General features: G+C 45.1%; 1 protein-coding gene across 1 annotated transcript in view; it reads left to right on the top strand.

The window, feature by feature from the left end:
* Positions 1 to 1,849: 1,849 nt before the first annotated feature.
* The window catches only part of LAMB4 (laminin subunit beta 4), a 92,224-nt gene continuing 71,531 nt past the window's right edge, over positions 1,850 to 22,542 (top strand). Inside the window, exons 1-10 of the mRNA XM_059170794.1 lie at positions 1,850 to 1,916; positions 3,245 to 3,311; positions 8,226 to 8,383; positions 11,364 to 11,499; positions 13,987 to 14,060; positions 15,169 to 15,357; positions 16,319 to 16,382; positions 16,551 to 16,765; positions 17,845 to 17,965; positions 19,636 to 19,824. Of these exons, the coding sequence (XP_059026777.1) occupies positions 3,278 to 3,311; positions 8,226 to 8,383; positions 11,364 to 11,499; positions 13,987 to 14,060; positions 15,169 to 15,357; positions 16,319 to 16,382; positions 16,551 to 16,765; positions 17,845 to 17,965; positions 19,636 to 19,824 (1,180 nt within the window). The 5' untranslated portion in view covers positions 1,850 to 1,916; positions 3,245 to 3,277. The remainder of the gene's footprint in view (positions 1,917 to 3,244; positions 3,312 to 8,225; positions 8,384 to 11,363; positions 11,500 to 13,986; positions 14,061 to 15,168; positions 15,358 to 16,318; positions 16,383 to 16,550; positions 16,766 to 17,844; positions 17,966 to 19,635; positions 19,825 to 22,542) is intronic.

The raw sequence follows: 22,542 nt of genomic DNA on the forward strand, positions 1-22,542 counted from the left end.
AGAGAGTTCTGGGGATTGGCTTGCCCAACAACGGGAATGTATTTAACCACTTTCCAAATGATTAAGATGGTAGATTTTAAGTTATGCGTACTGTATCAGAAAATAAATTAGTCTTTTTAAAAAGAAGTGATGAAAAAATAATCTTCCTGGGGGTGTCTGAGCTGCCACGGCCAGGGCTGTGGAGGTGGTCAGCCGGCAGGGGAACTGGCGATAAGCCTAGGAATTCTGCACCGAGGAGCTGGTGATATGTGTTGAGCAATTATGAGTAAGGGAATTGTACCTATTTTAGTCTAGTTTAGGTGCCCCTTCCAGTTCTCTCTCCTTTGGGGCAGGTTGGGCTGGAATCCGGCAGATGAGTGCTGCAAAGTTCACTTGCTTGTATCATGATCTTTGCTGCTGCTTAAAGATACGTAGGAAACTGACAAAATTCCCAGGAGTTCATTTGCATCACAGATGTGTGATGAACGGTGATACTGAGAAAGATTTGTCCCCCCCCAAGTGCTCTGCCAAAGGCATCCCTTGCTTTTCTTTTTTCCTTTTCTTTTTTAAAATTTAAATTCAATTAATTAACTTATAACATATTATTCATTTCAGGGGTCCAGGTCTGGGATTCATCAGTCTTATGTAACACCCAGAGCTCATTACAACACATAGCATCCCCACCTTATCAATCAATAACCCCATCCCCACCCCCTCCCCTCCAGCAACCCTCCGTTTGTTTCCTGTGATTAAGAATCTTTTATGGAGGGCACCTGGATGGCTCAGTGGGTTAAGCCTCTGCCTTCAGCTCAGGTCATGATCTCAGGGTCCTGGATCAAGCCCCGCATCGGGCTCTTTGCTCAGTGGGAAGCCTTCTTCCTCCCCTCTCTCTCTCTCTGCCTGCCTCTCTGCCTACTTGTGATCAATCTTTCTGTCAAATAAATAAATGAAATCTTAAAAAAAAAAAAAAAAAGCATCTCTTACGGTTGTATCTCCAAAGGCATTCCCTTCACACAAGCTTTTTGCTCCTGCGGTCAACCCAACAGGTCTTCTCCTTCCTCTCTAAACCTGGGTGGTTAGAATTGTGCCCTCCGCATCCCTCCCACCTTCCCAGGGGAGGGAGACTTTAGCCCAGGGTCTGTAACTGGGAACAGTGTTTCAGTTTGGAATCTGCACCATGAGTGGATTCCCCCCTGGAGAGAAGCAGGGACGCTTGGGTATTTCCTGCGTAATTTCCAAGGCTTTCAGCAACCCCGAGCCTGGGTCATTTCAAGCCCTGAACTGTAGGCTCTTCACACGCATCATGATCTCGCCGAGCTTAATTTCTCTGGTTATGGAGAAGAAAACCTGCACACTTCACTTGTGCTGCCCATTCTTGTTGGAAGGATAACCACGTTGTTAATCGTCCTGCATCTGACAGAATGAAGCGCGGCCTTGGGTTCTGAATCCACGACAATGTCAGGGCGGAGGACTTCACAGTATCAAGAGTGAAGCTGAGGGAGGAGCCCAAGCCACACGCCCTGACTGGGGAAAAGGCGACAAGAAGGCGTGCCACCCAGGAAAAGCACTCGGGTTTTTCCATACAGAAGGGATCTCCTGAAGGCTCCATTCGGGATTCCTCTGGAGGTCTTGACAAGGTTTTGTACGCAGGGAGCCATCCAGAATCGCAGGCTTGTATGAGGGATAGGACCCATCTTCAGCTGGAGATGCTGCGGAGGGCAGTGCTTCCCAGTGACTCATCTCAGGACATCGGGAGGTCCAAGGGAAGCCCAGGCTGGGGGAAGAGCTTGGGTCACAGAAGGGAATTCCCCTAAAATCAGGCATTTAAACAAAAGACTTCATAAGGAGGCTGGCACTTGAGTGTAGGAGGGTGGCATTCAAGGCAAAGCGAAGAGTGAGAGAGGAGGGTTCGGAGAGCGGAAAGCCCGGCACATCAGGTTAGCGGGACCCAGAGCGTGGGTGGGGAGGAACACAAAGAATTCGCTAGGAAAAGCCTCAAAAGATGGAAGCACAAAATTAATTCTCGCCTGTAAATACATGGAAAAGCATTTTTATACTCACTGCTATCTAAATAGAAACATTAAAACAATGACAATGAGGTAGAATTTTTTGCTCTTTAAATGGACAGATCTTTAATTTTGGGAAGGTCACAAGTGAGCAGCTGTTCTCATGGGCTGTCGGTGAGAGAGTGCACTGGGACGAAATGTCCACACGGCACGTTGGCAGTATCAGCTTTATACACACACGTGCTACATACATGTAGTATGTATGTATGCACGCGTGTATGTACTCTTGACTTACACATGTATATGTTTGTGTGCACACGGACACCCAAAGGACACATGCTCTTTGATCCACTCCTCCCACTCCACTTAATATATCCTGGGGAAAATTCAGGATGTGAAGAAAGATTTAGCAAAAACACCTACAACAGGAAAACACTAGAAACAAAGCACACATCGACCAAGAGGAGATTCGTTAAATTCTGGTTCCTGCTTCAGAGGAATACTCTCCAGTAATTTAAAAATACTGGTGCAAGAGAGCATTTTACCTTCTCTCCTCCCAACCCCGCCAGGCTGGTATTTGCCCATTTCTATCAGGCTTCCCCACAAAGTGACTTGGGGGCGCCCTCCATCCAGAGGGACATAGCTGAATCTGCAAACGGGGATACAGATTTGGTCTATGGAAGCCCCCAGGTAATCCTGTTGTCCCTCACTAGGCTGAAAAATTACTGATGTAAAATTATATTTGCTGTCACAGAGAGATGTCTGGGATGCGTTGATTGAAACAAGCATACAGTATGTTATTTTTTAAAAATTCTTATGTGAAAGGGAAGCACTATGGAAAAACACATAGCAAGATATTAACCGTTGTCTCTGGGTGGTAGTACTTCGGATAATAATTCCTTCACTTTGCCTGTCTGATTTTTCTACTTTTTCAAGAATGAGTATATCTTGATTGCATAATTTAAAAAAAATTTTTCTAAACAATAAAAGGGCAAAATTAGGTTAAAATAAAAATATACAAAGGAAATCATATTTGTTTCATATTAGCTCCTACAAACTATTGTATTCTTTGAATTCAAGAAAATAGAAAATAAATATTGGGTAAAAATTACTCCTACTTTTTAAGAAATTGGACAATGTAGATATTTTGTGCCCCTAAAGAATTGTCAAATTTTCAAATCATTCAAAATTGATGGCAATTATTGATTCTGTCAGTGACTGGCTTTAACCTCTTTTCCTTTTTTTTTTTTTTAACCTAGCAAAACTGAATTTAATCGGCGCCTGACAAAAGAATGCAATTTCAACTGGTCTTTTTTTTGCACCTTGGTGAGTATTAGTGGTCAAAATCCATTTTCTACTTTTACTAAATTGTTCTGAAATATTTAGTAAAGATTTTTAAAAACATATCCACCTCTTTTTTTCTGTTCTTTTTGCTCTCATGGTTCTTCTGTTGCATGACTGCCACCAGTAACTAGAAAATTCCACTCTAACCTGTTACTCACACATAGCTATTTCAACAAACTTTAATGGAATATTACTATCAGCAGATAAGTAAGATACTGAGGAAAGTAAAAATACTTTAGATTCTTTACAAGTAGAATGCATTTTAATTTTTAAATAGAGGCCCATTTGAATGTAGCACTTGTACCAGTAATGAGGTCTTGTGAAGAATTCACAGGCAAAATTCCCTCTTCTGAGTAAGCAGCAGCAGCTTTCCACTGAAGGGCCAAATCCTCCACGCCTCTGCCATCTTTAATAAACTGAGAATAATTTACATTGGTCATAGAGAGGATGTTTCCAACAATTACGCTCTTTGATCCTGACTTTTCTGTAACAGCTTTGCTTCTAGTTACTAAGCGCTAACTAAATTGCTTAGAATCTTCTCTTCAAAGATTCATGCTGAATTTCTTCATGGCAGCAACGAAGAATCTCATGTTTCAATGTTGCTATTCCCAAAACCCCGAGGCAATCTCCCAGTTAGATTTGCTGGTGGTAGAGGAAAGAAGAACAGCTCGAAGAAGGAAATGCTCATGGGTTCTCTGTTGGAAATTCTCTGCCTTGGGGAGATGAGCCACAAATTGCTGGGAGCAGAGACTTACACTGCCTCTCCCCCAGGACAATGAAATTTAGGTCTGGCCTCAGACGGTCAGAAAAGAGCTGTTTTCCTCTACATCTGCCTCGGGTGCTCTTTTTTGGGACTAAACTCGTGTGCAAAATCAGAAGCAAGTATTGAGGATCGCTGAACCTCCGTATAGGATGGCTTCCCCACAACTTGCCAAAATCCTAAACCACAGCACGGTTGCTCAGAGACCCCTTCTCCATCAGGAGACCTTTCTCTAGGATGAAAGATTTTCAAAACCAAATTAGCTCAGGCAGAAAAGGACCCCGTGGTGCGTGGCTGGCTCAGTTGTGGGGAACGTGCTGCTCTTGATTTTGGGGTTATAAGTTTGAGCCCCACATTGGGTGCAGAAATTACTTTAAAAAAAAGTCTTGAGGGGGCTCCTGGGTATCTCCGTGGGTTAAAGCCTCTGCCTTCAGCTCAGATCATGAGCTGAGGATCCTAGGATCCAGGATCCCCGGATCGAGCCCCACATTGGGCTCTCTGGTTGGCAGGGAGCCTATTTCCTTCTCTCTCTCTCTGCCTGCCTCTCTGCCTAATTGTGATCTCTGTCTGTCAAATAAATAAATAAAATCTTAAAAAAAAAAATCTTGAGAAAGAAAAGACCTCACTACAGTAGTTCCTGGGTTTCCAACTATAAGCTTACCCTGATCTAACCCAAATCTCTAGGGTTGCCTGTAGTCAAACTACGAACCTTATCATCAGCTTGGGCATTTTCTGGTTTGTAGTTCAACCATAGGCATTTCTATAAGAACTGGAGCCTGTTAAAGCACTTAGTCTTGCCTTCTGACTAAGGAAGATTCAGAGAAAGAATCCTAATATGCACATTGACCAGGTTTTAGGAACTAGAAAAAAGTACAGAACTTACCTAACACACATTCTTTGTAAATTTTCTTACCCAAAATGGGACGCCTGGGTGGCTCAGTTGGTTAAGCAGCTGCCTTCAGCTCAGGTCATGATCCCAGCGTCCTGGGATCAAGTCCCACATCGGGCTCCTTGCTCCGCAGGGAGCCTGCTTCTCCCTCTGACTCTGCCTGCCATTCTGTCTGCCTGTGCTCGCTCTCGCTTGCTCTCTGACAAATAAATAAATAAAATCCTTAAAAAAAAAAAAAATTTTCTTACCCAAAGTAAGTAATGTGTGTGTGTATATTTACAGCCTTTAAACTCCAACGTGAGCTCTAAAGTATATGAAAACATCCCACTTGTTTAAGAAAATGAGAACAACATACAAAATGAGAGACATATAATAACTGTTATTTCTACAAAATGATGCTTTATGGAGCTGTGTATTTTCTTTAAATGACCAGGTCTCCTCAAAGTTCATATTTAACCAGACCCTATCTTCAAAATGCATGTTGTTTTGAGGAATGCATTGATTCTCTAAAGACATAAGGATCTTTATTCTCTGAATCAATTCCAACCTGTTGCTAATGGGATAATCTGGCAGTTGAAAATTTCAACTCAGGAAGGGTATTGCTAAGGCTCTCTCTGTTCAGGCATGAAGCTTTAACTGCTTATGCTGCTAGCTACTTTTTGCCAAGTATTTGAGGCCGGAAATTCATATTCGCATTTAGACTATTACAAGAATAATAGTTCAATTTCCCTAAGTCCTGGGATACTTTTATTTCTGAAAAGTACACATCTGATCAAAACAAGTTAGGCCAAGTCAAGTTATAAAAACATGTTAAACCTCTAAGGCAGCAATTCCAATAAAAGAATTCAGGACGGAACTTGTCTAGAAGAATAAATCCCTGGAAGGGAAGTCTTAGCTAATCCACACATAACAGCATTAGCAGAGATTTTTAAATCTGACCTTGTCTTTAAAAGCCTCTATCTTTGGGAGTCCAAACTTCTGATTGGTAATTTATCCTACAGATAAAAGGAGATCTGGGTTTGGATTATTGGGTGAATAAAAAGAAAAAAAATCCATGTTAACCAACCTGGGATCATTTATTATACAATGAAACAAAAGTATGCAACGGTGCTAACTTTTTGCACGTATCTATCTTCAAGAAGGAGAAAGCACTGTTGTGTCTTTGCTTTGGAATCAGAGTAATCTTTGCAATGAAAGTGAAGACAGAAAATGCCTTGTCCAAAGGGGGATCTGGTAACCTGCATGGAAGGAGACATTATGTGTCATATTCTTAGCTATAGAACTGTGATCTGTGTATTAATGTCTGATAATAATCACAAAATGACCAGATGAAAAGAATAGTTTATATGGGAAATGTGGACCTAAGAGAAAGAAAACACTACTTTTCAATAGCCTCTATTTTCGGTGGAAAAGAAACCCCTGCAATGGATTTTGCAATGCAAAACAAGACCATAAAAAAATTCTTATTGTTTTACAGTTGAGAAAGCTGGAGAGAAACCAAGCTTATTGCACAGTATGGGAATGATTTTCCATTTTATGCCCATCCCTCTCCTGTCTGCTGGAATCAGGGCTTGACATAAATCTCTGTGTCTCAAGGGAAAAGTATAGAAGAGCAGTTAGAATAGGCTGTGTATGTGCATATTATTGTAGAGTGTACAGTTTACTTGATTTACCGTCCAGAGGCTGATGGGGTGATTTTGAAGGGGCAGAGGATTCTGTGGGCTTTTGTACTTTTTATTTTGAGATTATTACCGGTTCTCATGCAGTTGTATGAAATAATAGAGAGAGAGCCTTATGCCTTTCACCTAATTTCCCACAATGGTAACCCCCCCATCCCACCCCCCCACGCTCCCCCCCCCCATGAAGAAATTGACAATGAAATTTACAGTGTTATAGTCAGGTGACCTTATTCAGATTGTATCAGTTTTACCCCCACTCATGTGTGTGTATTAAATTCTGTGCAGTTTTATTTGCATGACGATCACTGAAGATTCTGAACAGCTCCATTACCCTCAAGGAGCCCTAGTATGACCCTTTTCTGTCCACACCCTCCTCCCTACCTCCCTAATCCCTGATAACCACAAATCTGTTCTCCCTCTCTATAATTCTGTCTTTCAAGAAAGGGAGCCGTGCAGTGCATAACCTTTTAATTGGTTTTTTTCATTCAGTGTAATTTGCAAAATTTTCATTTTGATGAGGTCCAATTTATCGATTTTTCCTTGGACAGATTGTGCTCTTGTTGTCAATCCTAAAAATCTTCACCTAGTTCTAAATCTCAAAGACTTTCTCCCATGTGTTATAGTTTTATAGCTTTACAGTTTTATATGGTACACTGAAGTCCAGGCCCATTTTGTGTTAATATTTGTATAAGATGCAAGGTATTGGTTACAGTTCATTTCCTTACCTGTGGGTGTCCTGCTCCTCCAGCCCTGTTTATTGAAAGGCTAGCCTTCCTCCTTTGAACTGCCTTGGTGCCTCAAAAATCAGTTGGGCATTTTTGCGTGGGTCTGGAACTCCATCTCTCACAATATCCCAAAGGGGCATGGTTTGTTCCATGGTGAGTCCAAACCCAGCAATCCAGATTATAAAGGAGGTCAGTTGAGTTTACCTGTTTTAAGAGAAAGTTGTTTCCCAAGGATTTCTTAAATTCTCTGAATGACTTTGTACAGGTTGGAACAATAAGTATAAGAGGCTAGATTAAGATTTTCCTTCCTGGTATCTATGCACATTATTGTCATAATTATATTGACATTATATTGTCATAATGTGCATAACTAGAAATTATAAAATTTCTAGTACGTACAGGCTGTCTCAAGGTAGGTTTCCTCCATGCAGAGCCTGAGACAGGGATTTATGTGTCAGTGATTTAGTGAGGGAAGACTCTGAGGAGTAAGAGTGAGGAGGTGGGAGCAGGACATGGTTCCAGTGGGAGTGGGGCTTCAACCTCCTCCATGAAAAGTTCTGAGCACAAACCGCACCACGGAGTTGCCCCCAGCCGGAGCTAGTGGTGCCAGCCTTATGAATTGTGTCCATCGGTCACTGTCTACGGGCTGGCCCAGGTGGAGTCATGAACACAGATGGTAAACCTGGCAGGCTAAGAGATTTCCATTAGGCCAAGGGCACAACAGCATCAATTTTTATTTTAAAAATAAATAGGACTCTTAACTTTCCAACTTAACCGGTTGCTTCTTTAAGCCCTTTGCTACCCTTAGACTGCCTTGTATGCAATGTGTCTGTTGTGTTCAAGGGTTGTTCAGTTACACGAAAGCCCACGATGAACGCAAAAGGGGCTCCTGTCACCCCACCACCGGTGATCTCCTGGTGGGTCGCAGTGCACAGCTCACGGCTTCTTCTACCTGCGGACTGGACGGAGCCCAGAAATACTGCATCCTCAGCTACCTCGAGGTGGGTGGGACCTGGTTTATTTGTGAGGATATTATTCTGTGGATGACATGGGTTTTTCCAAGTGTATCAGGGATGGGAGCAGCCCGGCAACATGAAAGAAGGACACATCACCCTTTCCTGGACATCAGAGGCACAGGCAAAACGATTCCAAGTCCAGGAGCCCTGGACTGATCAGGAAATAGGGAAGATCTGCTTCTTCTCTTTCCTTTTACCTTTGGGATTAGACAGAAAAGGCTCCTTGGTTCAGTCTTTGAAGGCAATTACGATACAATGTACTGTTCTTTGTAGCTGCATTAGTGACTCCTGGAGAGTAAATTTAGTTGATGGATCAGTGAAGAGCAAAGATTCCTCAGAGTCTCAAGGCCATTAGGCTGAATGTGAGTTCTCATTGTCCTGCCTCAGGGATGGGGGTGGTTGTAAGGATATCAAATTGATGGTATGCCAGCCTTGCAATGCCACTTGGAAATTGTCTTGTCTAAAGGCCAAAAGATTCCAATATGAACATATTTTCATGCCTTTTTCGCCCCTCAAAGACAAGTTTTATAAAAGGACCAGCTGCTTCATGGTCGTTTCCTTCTCCATGCTCTGGAAGGAGTTCGAGCATCCAAGGTCATCTGAGTATCCTACCTGCCGAGTAGCCTGGGGCCATCACGTCAACCCTCTATTTAAGATGATGTGCAGGAAGGAAGTTGGACATAAGCCTAATGTTAGTGGCCCAGGCTTTTCCATGTATTGTTCATTGAAAGCAACTCCTGGAGGTCTCTGGGAAATGCTTTGTATTCTAATTGGTTTCTAGTAAAAGAGGATGATTATAAATAAGTAGAGACAATACCTGAGTGCTTAGCGCTGTTCTAAGTTTGGGAGGGACATGTGTCAGAAAGCAGAGTTTCTACATGTGCAAGGAAATGACACAATAGAAGTTTTGTTCAACTCTAGGCCAGGTGGGATGGATGGCCCTTCCAGTGACTTCACTAATTCCAGGCCCTCTGGCCAAAGAAGTGGTACTCAACTCTAGTATTAGAAACGCTCCATCTCTGACATCACCCATCTTGTTCTCCAACCACTGGCATTTTGCTGACTGTTGCCATAGCCAACTCATGACATACTCTGAAAATAATTAGGTTGTGGTACTCCTATCTTTCAAAGTCACACCACCAAAAGTAGAAGTAAATCAGACTTCAAGGTTTCTTTTGTCTCAAGAATGCCAGACATCTTAAAATCTTAGAGCTGGGAAAAAAAATCTCAGGATGTCTTCAGGTCAACCAAGTGTTCTGGATAGGGCTACAAAGATGACCTTCTTAAACATTTGTGCAACACAGAAGGTGGTTCTTATCCCCGTCAATTATCTAACAAATTATTACCAAGCAAAACATTTTTCTTGGAAGCTTCAAGTCAACATTGATGCACAGTGTTACCCAGGTTGGGACTCCCCCTTTTGGTTAACTGCAACTAAGCAGCCCATGTAGCCAGTCCATCAAAGACTAGGTTTCTAAAAATATTTACAGAATAAGCTCCCAAATTAAACATTTTCCCCCAGTTATTTCCGTAGTATTATTGGAAATCTTTTGAAGTCTTAATATCTTTTGATGGAATCATAGGGTTTCTGCTGCTCTTTCAGAACTGGTCTGGGGCAAGATCCCCCATACGCAGAGTAGGTCTCATTTCCATTGCTCCTTAATTTCCAAAAGGCATTTAGGTGTTTCTTGTAAGTATAAGGCTTGTAATGGTCAGTTATTCTAAAGAGATTATATGGCTCTCTTGAAAGGCTGGTTTACTTTGACAGATGTAAAATAGCTAAAATAGTCATCAAAATCACCATGCATTTGGTCAACAAGTTTTATTGAGCATCTCCTATGTGCCAGACACTGTTCTGGGTAAGGAGGATACAACCTTATATAAAACAAAGTCCTTGCCTTCATTCAACTTAAATTCTAATGATGGAGACAGACAATAATCCAACAACTATCTAATCAGTATCAAGTAATGATAAGGGCTTGGGAAATATCACAAAGCAGAGGAAGAAACAAACAGCGGCAGAGGCCCTAAGGGTAGGGAGATGGTGGTATTTTAGGCAGACATCTCTCTGAGATGAGGGCAGTTAAACAGAGCCCCCAAAGAAGGGAAGGAGCGAGAGATGCGACTATTTGAGGGCTGGAGAAGAGGCGAGCTGAGAGCAGCTTGTGTCAAGACTGGAGGGCAGTTAAGTTCCTGGTGAACTCAAGGAAGATCAAGGAGAGAGTATAGGTAGAGTTGAGTGAATCTAGGGACAACTCGATTTTTAAATGTGGCTAATAGATGCATTAAATTGGGCAAACTCGAAGGCCAGTATTGACTGTTGTAATCTTTGGAAGTCCATCCCAAGTTAAGGAGTTCCAGTTCACTAGTAAGACCTTCTAGTCTGCAAGACAAGGGGACAGGCCTCCCTATTACAAGTTCAGTGAGAGTCTTTTACAAAATCCACATGATTTTACAAAACCCATGATGTAGAGGTTTTGGTGACCGCAAGTTTTTCTGCCAAAAACCATGTCTGAGAGAGAAAGGAGCATGGTTGCTGAAAACCTGGTGGCCAAGTGTTCCATTAATTTCTTGCCACATAGTCTTTTTCTAACTAAAGAAAGTAATCCGTACTCAAAGACGGTATCCTATTTCTCTATAGTTTAACGTAACCTCCAGGTCATCCACCTCTTCTGTAGGACAAAAATTAGCAAATTTGTGAAAGACAAATTTATGTGGAACTACGAATTTATATTTTTACCTCAAATATATCAATCTATAAAATTTCTGGGTCATATTTTTATTGCATCGGTCATTGTTGTTAAGTACCTATTGATGGAAACATTGATGTCTTGTTATTTCCTTTGCTCTTTATTTTTAGTCATATTGAAAGACAAATATAGCAAGTACAGCTTGTTTTTAAATTCAGATCAACAATAAGTCATTATGACTCTTTATTTGTGATCTAAATGATGGTCTTTTCCAGGGGGAGCAAAAATGTTTCATCTGCGACTCGAGATTTCCGTACGACCCCGACGCCCCCTCCCTCAGCCACACCATTGAGAACGTAATTACCAGTTTTGAACCGGAGACAGGAAGGAAATGGTGGCAATCTGAGAACGGTACGACGGAGTTCCTTTGCAGCTTTTCATTTCTCTGTATTTTTAATAAGATGTCTTTTGCGCTCTATGATCAGAACAATTTCACAGCCAGGAGCCCTGTTGGAATGGAACCGTCTCTACGGAGAGTGGAAGACCGCAAGACCGCGTGTAAGAACAGATGGGATTTTCATTTCAGGAAAAGGTTATTTTCCTCCAGAGAACTCAATGTATTTTAAGCATCTAAGTCCGAGTGCTTCACTCTTTCCATGTGCGGGAAGAAATTACCTGTGCATCCTTTTGTTCCTTGTGGAAAAACAAAACAGAACAAAACAGGACACTTGCAAGGTGCCGGTAAATGCAGGCTAATATAAAACACGCTGGTGTACTTGGAATTAAGGTTGCCCCGGGGGGAAATCTGAGAGTTAGCACCGCGTACATTTTCCTTCTGCAGCACATGCAGGGGAGAGAGAAAAAGAACATTTCATTTCTTGCTGGGAGCCAAATATTTTCATATAAAAGTTGAATTGAAAGGATAGTTGGTACTAACTGAAGGTCTTTCCTTTCCTGGATCGGTGCCCTTCCAGGTTCGTGAACGATTGTGGTAGTTAGGCTTCTGTCGGCCCTCACTGTCTCCACTTCCGAGGTGCCCCGATCAGGACTGGACAGGGATTCCTCACGTCCCACCCAGCCTTGGGCCTTACGTGCTGGAGTGGATGTAGGCCGGCTCCCTCATGCCTGGCTCCTCTTAACCCATCTGGGACCCTCAGCCCACAAATAATTCCACTTGCCACATCTCTATACGTTGTACAGGGGCCACAGTCCCCCATCCTCTTCCGACGCCCAAGCATATTTCTCACAGTGGATCTTGGGCCGTTGGGGATCATGGGAATAATCATACTGTGTAGGATGATAATATATAGGGCAAACATAATATGGGGCTCTTATTCTATACTGTCCATCGGGCAAGCAGGGGATTAGTGTCAACTAAAATGCCAGCTCATTTGGAATCCCAGTTACTCATCTCTAGCTGAGCTCTCCTTAGTGCATGGGCTGGCTTTGCCACAGCCGCCTGCCTTCACTGATGCCGTTTTTGCTGAACAGCTGTTTTTTGTTGTTGTTGTTCTTGAGAGAGAGAGAGAGAGAGAGAGAGAGAGAGCGCACAAGCAGGGCGTTGAGAAGCAGAGGGAGAAGCAGACTTCCGCTGAGCAGGGAGCCTGATGTGGGTCTCGATCTCAGGACTCTGGGACTGTGAGCTGAGCCGAAGGCAGATGCTCAGCAGACTGAGCCACCCAGGCATCCTGCTTAACAGCTGTTTTAAACCACGTGTCCAGCATCTGTCCGCATCTCCTCATGGAGGGAGCGCCCCTCTGACGAGGTTTGCATAGAACAAGTGTTTTCAGCCAAGAACTTGGAGAGGGGAAAGGAGATCTCCTTTCTAGAAAGGGTGAGGCGCCCTTGACCCAGAGCCAGGAATGGGGCTGCCCTTTGAGCAGCAAGCCCTCCCGCGTCATTCACCCCCAAAGAGAATGGCCTCCCGTTCTCTACAGCCCAGTTACTGCTCTCTGGGCTCTGTTGTTCTGTCCTGGAGCCCCTCGCCACGTGTGCTCCAGGGCACTTAGGACACGGCTGACAGGAAGGGAGATGTGCTCACAGTGTAAAACCACTCCAGATTTCCAAGACTTCATTTGGAAAAAAAAATGAAGCATTGTTAATAGTTAACAGAGAGCATTATTAATTTTTTCAAAAATGTTGACCGCATGTTGAAATGAGGCTGCTTTTGATATATTGGGTGCAATCCATTAAAATTAGTTTCACCTGCTTATTTGTACTTTTTGACGTGTGGCTGCGAGAAGATCTTAAATGACACGTGTGACTTCGTGTGACTTCTATTCCCACAGGATAGGGCTGCTCTGGAGCAATCAGGGCTTCTGTTAGGTCCAGAGTGGGGCTGGTCCTCCACGTCCAGGCTGCAGGTCCAGGGCCGCTGACTCTCTCAGGGCAGAGTCCCGGCTGGGCTACCTCTCTTCCTCGGTCCTGGGGGAGCCGCAGAGCCTTGCTCCAAGGGGAACAGGTCAGCTCTGTTCTGGGCTCAGTGACAATGAAACTAGACCAAGGGATCATTAAGCAGCTGCTGAAAGAATAAGGGGTGTCGGTTTTACCCGGCTCTGGCTTGCTCGCTCCCAGTTACGCACACATGAGTTCAAGGACATGCGTTCTCACCTTCTACCTATGGGGACCGTCCAGGAAGTCCCTTGCACGAATGTAATCCTGCCACTATAACATGAATGTGGCGCACGGTCCCGGTAAATCCTATGTTGCTCTCAAATAGACCTTCTCCTGTGCATGGAGTGTTATGGGAAATCATTGGAGGAGACTGGGAAAGAGTCTGGATCCCCAGCTATGTGATTTCAATGGGTTTTACTAGGGGCAAGCCACAGGGGGGATTAATGTGATTAATAGGGGGTCTCTCAAAATCACTCATTTTCTTCTTTCTGGATTTTTCTTTAGGTGTTGATCATGTCAGCATCAGATTGGACCTAGAGGCATTATTTCAGTTCAGCCACCTCATTCTGACCTTCAAGGTACAGATGTGTGGGCTTGCTGCCCCCTCTATCTACCTATCAGATGTGGTCTTGCCTGGGAGTGCACTTCCTTGCTTCCTGGCAGAGCACAGAGGGCTTTGTAAATCTCTACTGAAGCTTTGTCATTTGGTTTTGGTTCCTGAGCAGAAAACAGAACAAAAAGAACAAAAAAAAAAACCCAGAACAACAACAACCACAAAAACCCAAAACCCCACTGTTCATTAGTTAATCACTTAGAAGGTCAACAGAAGAAAGAAAGAGAGAAATCTTACAAGATAGAGCAGAAAGGAAAACTCCAAGCCCTGGGGTGATAGGGACTGCAAGAAATGGAAAAATATATTTAAGGAGAAAAAGGCAGGAAGTGGAGATTATTTCAGGAAATCCAGAAAGGTTGTGATAAAAGAGGCAGAAAAATGAAAGGGTCTTTACGAAGGATAGTTAGATGCCAGAGAAATCCTGGGCTGTAGTTCTTCCCAAATCATTCATCAAAATTCTAATTCTGTCACCTGGCCAGAAGTAGAATAAAGGTAATAAAAAATGAAAATAAATTAAAAATGAAATTTTAAAAAGCCCTGCAAGTGTCTGCCCTCAAAGGGCTCAAAGTCCAATCAAGGATACGAACATACATAGAGATTTAAAATCATAATACAAAAATGGTGATTGCGGGAACTGACTGTGTTCAGAATGCTGGTGGGATCCTTGAGGAGATGAACTCTGCACTTAGGAATCAGAATCAGCCTCCTGGTAGGTGTTGGAGGGGTTTGCCGAGAAAAGTGTTCTCGTCAAAGAAAACCACATGTAAATAAATCGCTGTAAAGTATCAATCACATTGGCTTTTTAAAAATTGACAGGCTCTCCCGTCTTCAATGAATAATTCACACAGCCTGTACACATCTTTTAAATGGAACCAGATTCGAGGCCAAGTATATGTTCATGAAAGCTTACTCCTGATTGGAAAGAGATTTCTGTATGTTTATTGTATGATAGATTTTCAAAGATACAAATAAAGTTTGAAAAACGGAGACTAGGAAATCTAAAAGTTTGATCTGAAGTGGGTAACGAAATCTGACTTTGTGAAGCATTACGAGTTTACCTCGTGTTTTCCTAGACTTTTCGGCCTGCTGCGATGTTAGTTGAACGTTCCGCAGACTATGGACACACCTGGAAAGTACTCAAATATTTTGCGAAAGACTGTGCTGCTTCCTTTCCCAGTATCTCTTCAGGCCAGGCCCAGGCAGTGGGAGACCTTGTTTGTGACTCTAAATATTCGGATATCGAACCTTCCACTGGTGGCGAGGTAGCCTTTCCTTTCTTGGATTTCTCTGGTAGAAATGAAACCTTTTTTAGCTCCTGTGGTTCATTTAAATGAAAACAACTTAGGTAGTGTTTACTGAAATAGAACTCAAACAACTTAGGTAGTGTTTACTGAAATAGAACTTTTTAAGAATGAAGGTGTCTAAATTGAACTCAGATAAATAGCAATTACCTTATAGGAAATAACTCTGCACAGGGCATCTGGGTGCTCAGTTGGTTGAGCTCTGAGTTTTGATCTCAGCTCAGGTCTTGATCTCAGGGTCATGAGTTCAAGCCCCTTGTCTACTTAAGAAAGGAAAGGAAAATAATTCTGCAAGAGGGCCCAGCTGAGGGTGAGTGGGGACTGAGACCCAGGCTGGGCACCAGGGCACAGGGCCCACAGAGGAAGGAGCCTCTGTTTTTAACCCTTTGCTATAGGCTGGTGGCCGCCCTGGTTAAGTTGTGTTCTCTCCATGTTCTGCCAACCAGCAGCCAGCTGGAGCCTTCCAGGAGCTTCCTCTGAGCAAAGCTGGTGCCTGGCAGAGAGTCAGGGTGGGAGTGGTGTTGGGCTGTATTATTTTATCAGTTAGAATGAAAGAACTGGTAACAGAGGACAGACTCTAGAATTCCCACCTGATCCAGAGGGATGATGACCTACTGAACTATGACCCCATCCCTCCACCCCAACCCTGGGCAGGAGCCATGAGCGCTTCTGGATCCTTCATGGACCACGTGGGCATAAAGAGCCATAAAGAGCCAGAATGACTGTTTAAGATCTTTCTCTCATTTCTATTATTGGGACTTGTATTCATGTGAGAACCCAAATTACAAATCTGTATTTTAGAGGCAGCGGGAGAGGCAATGGCTCAGCCCTTTTGCAAGGTCAGGATCTCTCCTTTGAGAGTATATTTAATAAGGCTGTTTTGGATAAAATGCGTATACATTTACCTGTATTTGTTTTACAGGTCGTTTTAAAAGTTCTGGATCCCAGCTTTGAAATTGCAAACCCTTACAGCCCCTACATCCAGGGTATGACTCGCTCTCTCTGTTCGCACCAGCTCCTTTTCTAGAATTCCGGGTGCGGCGTATTCCTCGCCACTGTGGTTCCATAGTTCATGAAGGGGCTGTCATTCCGGGAGGGGCCCTTGACCTGAGGCCACCTAAGGGTGCTTTGCTTTGCTGTTTTCCATTTTCTAGACCTCGTGACATTAACAAATCTGAGGATAAACTTCACCAAACTCCATACCCTGGGGGACACTTTGTTCGGAAGGAGGGAGAATGAGTCCCTGGGGAACTACTACTACGCTCTGTATAAGATGGTGGTGCAGGGCAGCTGTTTTTGCAACGGTCATGCCAGCGAGTGTGGCCCGGCGCAGAAGGTGCGGGGAGACGTGTTCAGCCCTCCCGGGATGGTGAGTTCCTGAGCCATCCCAGAGGGCACCCCGGCCGCTCTTACCTTCCCTTCACTGTGCTGCCGCTGGATGTAGATGAGACTCTCTCTGGGGGGTCCATCATCGGAGTGACAGCTCTGCGTGGGCGCAGGTGTCATTCAGCCTGGCCTGCTGCACCAGCTGGGGGGGGGGGGGCGGGGGCGGGGGCAGGGAGAGGGGGCGGACTTTGTTTCTCTGGCCAGAGGTTCTTCTAGATTCTGCTACAGATGAATTAATGAGGAGCATTTACCATTTATGATCTCAGGGGAGCTCCATCTTGCTCCCTTTTTGTTTTATTTGGTTTTGGAGGGTCCCACAGAAGTGCCTGTGGGGGGTGGGGTCTCTTGTGTGAGAGAGCCTCTGCTCCATGCCAGGGTCTTTGACTAAAATCTGTCACTGCAGAAACGGCCCCTCCAAGTAACATTCTTGGTCTGGGAATAACTGTTCCTAGCCCTGATCTCTCCTGTGCTTGGGACGAGTCTCCAAAGAGGGATGTAGTAGGAGAATTGTGTTTTTATGCCGAGTCCCGAGGGTGTGTCCACGAAGTAACTGTAAACTGTTAGCCACGATCAGAGAAGGCGGGATGCTTCCTTGTCAGCCACCTCATATTTCACTAAAAATAGAACTTGTCTCTTTGAACTTGGACATACACGGACTTTTGTGGAAAAGCCAAGAGAATCACACCTATTTCTCCAGCTTCTTTCTGTTTTCTAATTCTCTCTTTTCCCTTATGCTCCTCAGCCACCTTGTGCACACACGCACGCGAGCACGCACACACACACACACACACACACACACTCCCCATCCTGTCTCTCCTGGTGCGTGGTCTGCCATATGTTGCCTTAAAAGTAGAACTCAGGAATGCCAAAAAATATATTGCATTTCTTAAACTTATTCCAAAATTTAAGAGCTGGTTGAACAAGTAACAAAGGCTAGTCCCAGTTGGTGCTGTCACCAGGAAGGGACCCTAAGTCCCACAGAGGCGCCTGGCCTGCTAGTTCCCTTTCCACGTGACAGACCCCAGCATCCTTCCAGCAAAGCCCGCTTGCCACACCACGCAGGTTCACAGTCGCTGCGTCTGTCAGCACAATACAGACGGCCCGAACTGCGAGAGGTGCAGGGACTTCTTCCACGACGCCCCGTGGAGGCCGGGAGCAGGCCACCAGGACAGCACGTGCAGAGGTACACAGGGAATGTTCTCAGCCTGGACCCAGGGTGCTCTGCGCTGCCCAAAGGCCAGTTTAGTCCATTTCAGTGGGGCTGCGGGCGGCAGGGGTGAGGGACTGTCCTCCCGGCTATGACTGTGGGATATCCTAACATCTCCCATGACCTCGCAGAGAAGGATAGCGACTTCTCAAGCCTTCACACCAAACGTGAGCAGTAACTTACACCCTAAAACAATATGCATGTCATGTGGAGGTCATGTGGTCACTTTCCGGAGGAAGGGCAGAGCCATGGACCGGTTGTGTCATTGGGGACAGGGCTGGGCCAGGATCTGGCAAGCCTGGGTTTGGTATGGAGATCCCTACCCTTTTCCTGAATGATCATACATTCCATGAACTGGATCTTTTTTTTTTTTTTTTTTTCCAAGATTTTCTTTATTTATTTGACACAGAGAGCACAAGCAGGGGGAGAAGCAGGCAGAGGGAGAAGGAGAAGTAGACTCCTCTGTGAGCAGGGAGCCAACCTGGGACTCGATCCCAGGACCCTGGGATCATGACCTGAGCTGAAGGCAAATGCTTAATCACTGAGCCACCCAGGCGCCCCTCCCACACCGTCCCGTGAACTGGATCTTAAGCACATATGTCAGGTGGGATGAGAACAAGGACCAAGTCTGACAGGCCGTTGTATTTTTTGTGAAATATTTAGGCTAGTAAGTTAGAGGGGTTTCTTGTAATGTGTTTGCTGCCTCTGAATTTTGATGAACTTCCATACAAACTTGTTACTTGGTTTCCTTTCCCAGACTGGTAGAGGTGGAGGGGTGTAAGGAAGGTGCTGGAAGGTGACATTATCCTCTCTTGATAATGTGCCATCCGGGAGAGTCACAGTGAGCCACACCCAGCAAAATGGAGCCTGAGATTTTGCTATTTACAGGGAATCCCCAGCAAGGCATACAGCACAGACTCTACCACCAAGACAAAGTCCTTTCCCGCTGGTGCTCCGGTTGAGCCCCAGATGGGATGAGAATGACCCACAGCCGCCCTTCGCGCTCTCCTGCTGCCCGCAGAGGTGGAGAAGCAGGCGGGGGCCCAACTCTGACATCTTACCTGAGGGTCCCTGGACCCGCAGAAGATGTGAAATAAAAATTCAAGTTTACAAAGCCTGAGTCAGTAAAAGTGTTCTTTACTGGAAAACAAAAAAATTGCATTCTAGGCCTTCTGGATCACCTAAATGATTGACTTTTGTTTATTTGATATTAAAAGAAAAGCAAATATTAAACGTAGGGAGCCCATTTTACAGAGAGCACCAGGAAGATCCTTTGAAGGCCCCTGTTTTCGATTGTGTGTACTGGGGATGCCCGAGTGGCTCTGCCCATTCAGGGTCTGCCTTGGGCTCAGGTCTTGATTCCAGGGTCCTGTGATGGAGCCCCCTGCCAGGCTCCCCACGCAGCAGCAGGTCTGTCTCCCTCTGTGAATTCTTTTTCTCTCACTCGCTCTCAAATAAATAAAAATCTTAAAGCAAAAACAAAAACAACAACAAAAAAAAAACGTGCCTACTTGGTGTGTCTCTAACAAGAGGGGAAGTGGCAGGAGATGGAGGATGGAGGGCACACAGCTGCGGTGATTGGCGCCGACGCAGTCCCGGTGTCCCCCAGACCTTGGGCAATCTCTCATAACCCCCTCCCTCCTCAGCTTGTCACTGCAACAGCCACGCCGACCACTGTCACTTCGACATGACGGCGTATGTGAGGAGCGGCGGCCGCAGCGGGGGCGTGTGCGAAGACTGCCGCCACAACACCGAGGGGCAGCACTGTGACCGCTGCAGACCCCTCTTCTACAGGGACCCACTCAAGGCCATGTCTGATCTGTACGCCTGCATCCGTGAGTCCCCAGCCTTGGGCCCGTCTCTCCCGCGTGTGTGAGCAAAGGCTGACGGAGAGGTCTCCCTCCCAAGCCCCCCCGCTCAGTTTTACAGCATCCCCAAAGTGCCTGATTTAGGGGTCGGGGGGCTTGCAAAAGTGCCGCAGCTCTAAGAACCTTCGTTCTCAGAACAGTTTGGGCTGGATGATCCAGGTCCATGCTGGCAGCCCCGCGGCAGTGGGAAACCAGCCTGGATTGAGCCGGGAGGGGGAACGTGGTTTCAAAGGATGCTGTGGACACCTGCATGTCCTGGAGGTCAGTGGGGGTCAGGGGAGTAGTTAAATCACAAGGACTCGACTTAACCCTGGCCAGCTGGCTCTACTTAGGATGATTTAACTTGGCCATGTTGCCAAAGCAACAGGCATTCTGTAGAAACTTACTTCGGATTTCGAACTTGGGTCTGTCCCCAGGCTGGCCATAAGGGGATGGCCGTCGCTCCCATGCTGTGAGGGGCAGTGGTGGGCAGCTCCCAGGCAGCACAGCTGGGCAGGAGGGAAACAACCAATAATCCACCCACAGCCATCTGTACACACACAACCATTCCGTTTTCACTTTCAGCGCAGTATTCTGTAAATTACACAAGACGTTCAAGGCTTTATTATACAACAGGCTGTGCGTTGCATGATTTTGCCCAACTGTCAGGCAGTGTAAGTGTTGTCAGCACTGCCAAGGCAGGCTAGACTCAGCTGTGATGTTTGGTAGGTTAGATGTATTAAATGTATTTTCGACTTCAGAAATTTTTGCCTTATGATGGGTTTATCAGAGCCCTGCCTTAAGTCGAGGAAGATCTGTAGTGAAATTGGCTGCAACATTAGTCTGGCCGTAGACCATTCAATTTTGCTGATAAGATGCATAAACTAACACGACCTTCCTCCTCCTCCTCCCCCTCCTTCTTCTTTTTCTTCTTCTTCTTCTCGTTCATTTACTTTAGAGAGAGAGAAAGAGGGAGCCAAAGCAGGAGAGGGAGAGAGTCTTCAGCAGCCTCCATGCTGAGCGTGGTGCCTGATGCTGGGCTCCGTCTCACGACCCTGAGATCGTGACCTGAGCTGAAACCAAGAGTCAGTGGCTTAACGGACTGAGCCGCCCAGGCACCCCACCTTGCTTCTTTTTTTTTTAATCTTAAAAAATCTTTCATTTTGTCTTAAATCTCCACTTTTAAAAATGGAATATCTTATGCATATACAAATAATAGAGAATAGTATAATAAGCACCCTTATGCCCACAAGCAGCTGTGTCCAAACATACCTTACCTTTCATCTGCAAGACCTTGATGAACACACCGATGCTGCTCTGACCCCACGTGCACACCTGCCCCATTTGCTACTTTCGTGCGGATACACTCACGTATTTGGCAATTATCATTACAATACTGGTGTTTCTATTTTTGCGTGTCCTTGTGTACAAACAATATATGTTGGCATGTCTTCAGACTTCAGGTAAATGGTATCCCGCTGTATGTATCCTTGATTATTTTGTTCAACATTATATTTTGGAGATTCATCCATATCACATAGCCCTCAGTCTCCAGTTTCAATATCTGTGTGTCGTATCTGCATAGAGCTCGCTCTTCCATAAATATGACTAAATCTATTTGGCCATTTTTCTTTTGATGTTTCAAAAAACACTCTTGTATATGTGGCCCTGTGCACATGCACAAAACCTGTCCCTAAGAGCCATACCGAGAAGGGAATTACTGGACTAGGGTATGAAATTCTTCAAGTCAGTTATATGATAACAACATTATTCCCTAAGTGGGGGTACCAGTTAACACCCACACCAGCCATGTGTGAGTATTATTGCTCTGCATCCTGGCCAGCCCTGGGTTTGTCCCACTCCAATTTTTGCTAACAAAAAGCTGTCCCATCATTATTTTCATTTAACGTCCCTGCAGGAACGAGACTAGAGCGAGACACGCCAAGCACTTAGGTCCCAAAGCTTCAGGGAGAACTCTCTGTCTCTCTCTGAGTGACGTAAGCACGGGGTTGACACGTGCCATTTGCACTAATGTGGTAGTGAGCGCCTCGTTGAGTCGCTTGTCTCGCTCCAGTCCCAGCACTGCTGTCTGTCGAATACCGCATGGATAAGTGCTCTAACTTGATTTCCAATATCAAGAGCCAGTTCCTGGGTCTGTCAGTCTCTACTCACAGACTGACAAGGAGCTGGTTACTGTTTTGTGGATGCTGGTGGAAGACATGAAATTTCAAGGGGGAGGGCAAAGGACTTCATGACACAGCAAGCAACAAGATGCTTGTATGGGTGTGTGTTCCCCTGTCCCCAGACCCTGAGTCCCAAGGGGCCATTCAAAGGATGGCAGGTGGATCCGCATACCTAATGAGTTTATGCCCCAGCCAAGGAACACTAAGCTTGAGGGATTCATGGCTTTTATCGCAAGGGGAAGCATGCCTGTCCTTTGTCCAAGGGAAGAAGTTACCTCATCCCTCAAGGTAGCTTGCTGAAAACACAACCTTGAGAAATGGCCCAGGGGGAAGAGCAGTCAGCACCTCGCATTGTTGGCACACTCAGCAAAAAATGTTCGTATGTCCAGGGCCCAGGAAGGTCGCCTCTCCCAAGACCCAGAAATCCTCTCTCTTAGGCAGTATCATCAATATTTTGTTATTTTGGGGGGAAGGATTTGCTATAAAACCACAACTTCAGACTTTGTATCATCATGATATATAA

The sequence above is a fragment of the Mustela lutreola genome, chromosome 4 (genome assembly GCF_030435805.1).
Source record: "Mustela lutreola isolate mMusLut2 chromosome 4, mMusLut2.pri, whole genome shotgun sequence".
Taxonomy (NCBI): Eukaryota; Metazoa; Chordata; class Mammalia; order Carnivora; family Mustelidae; genus Mustela; species Mustela lutreola.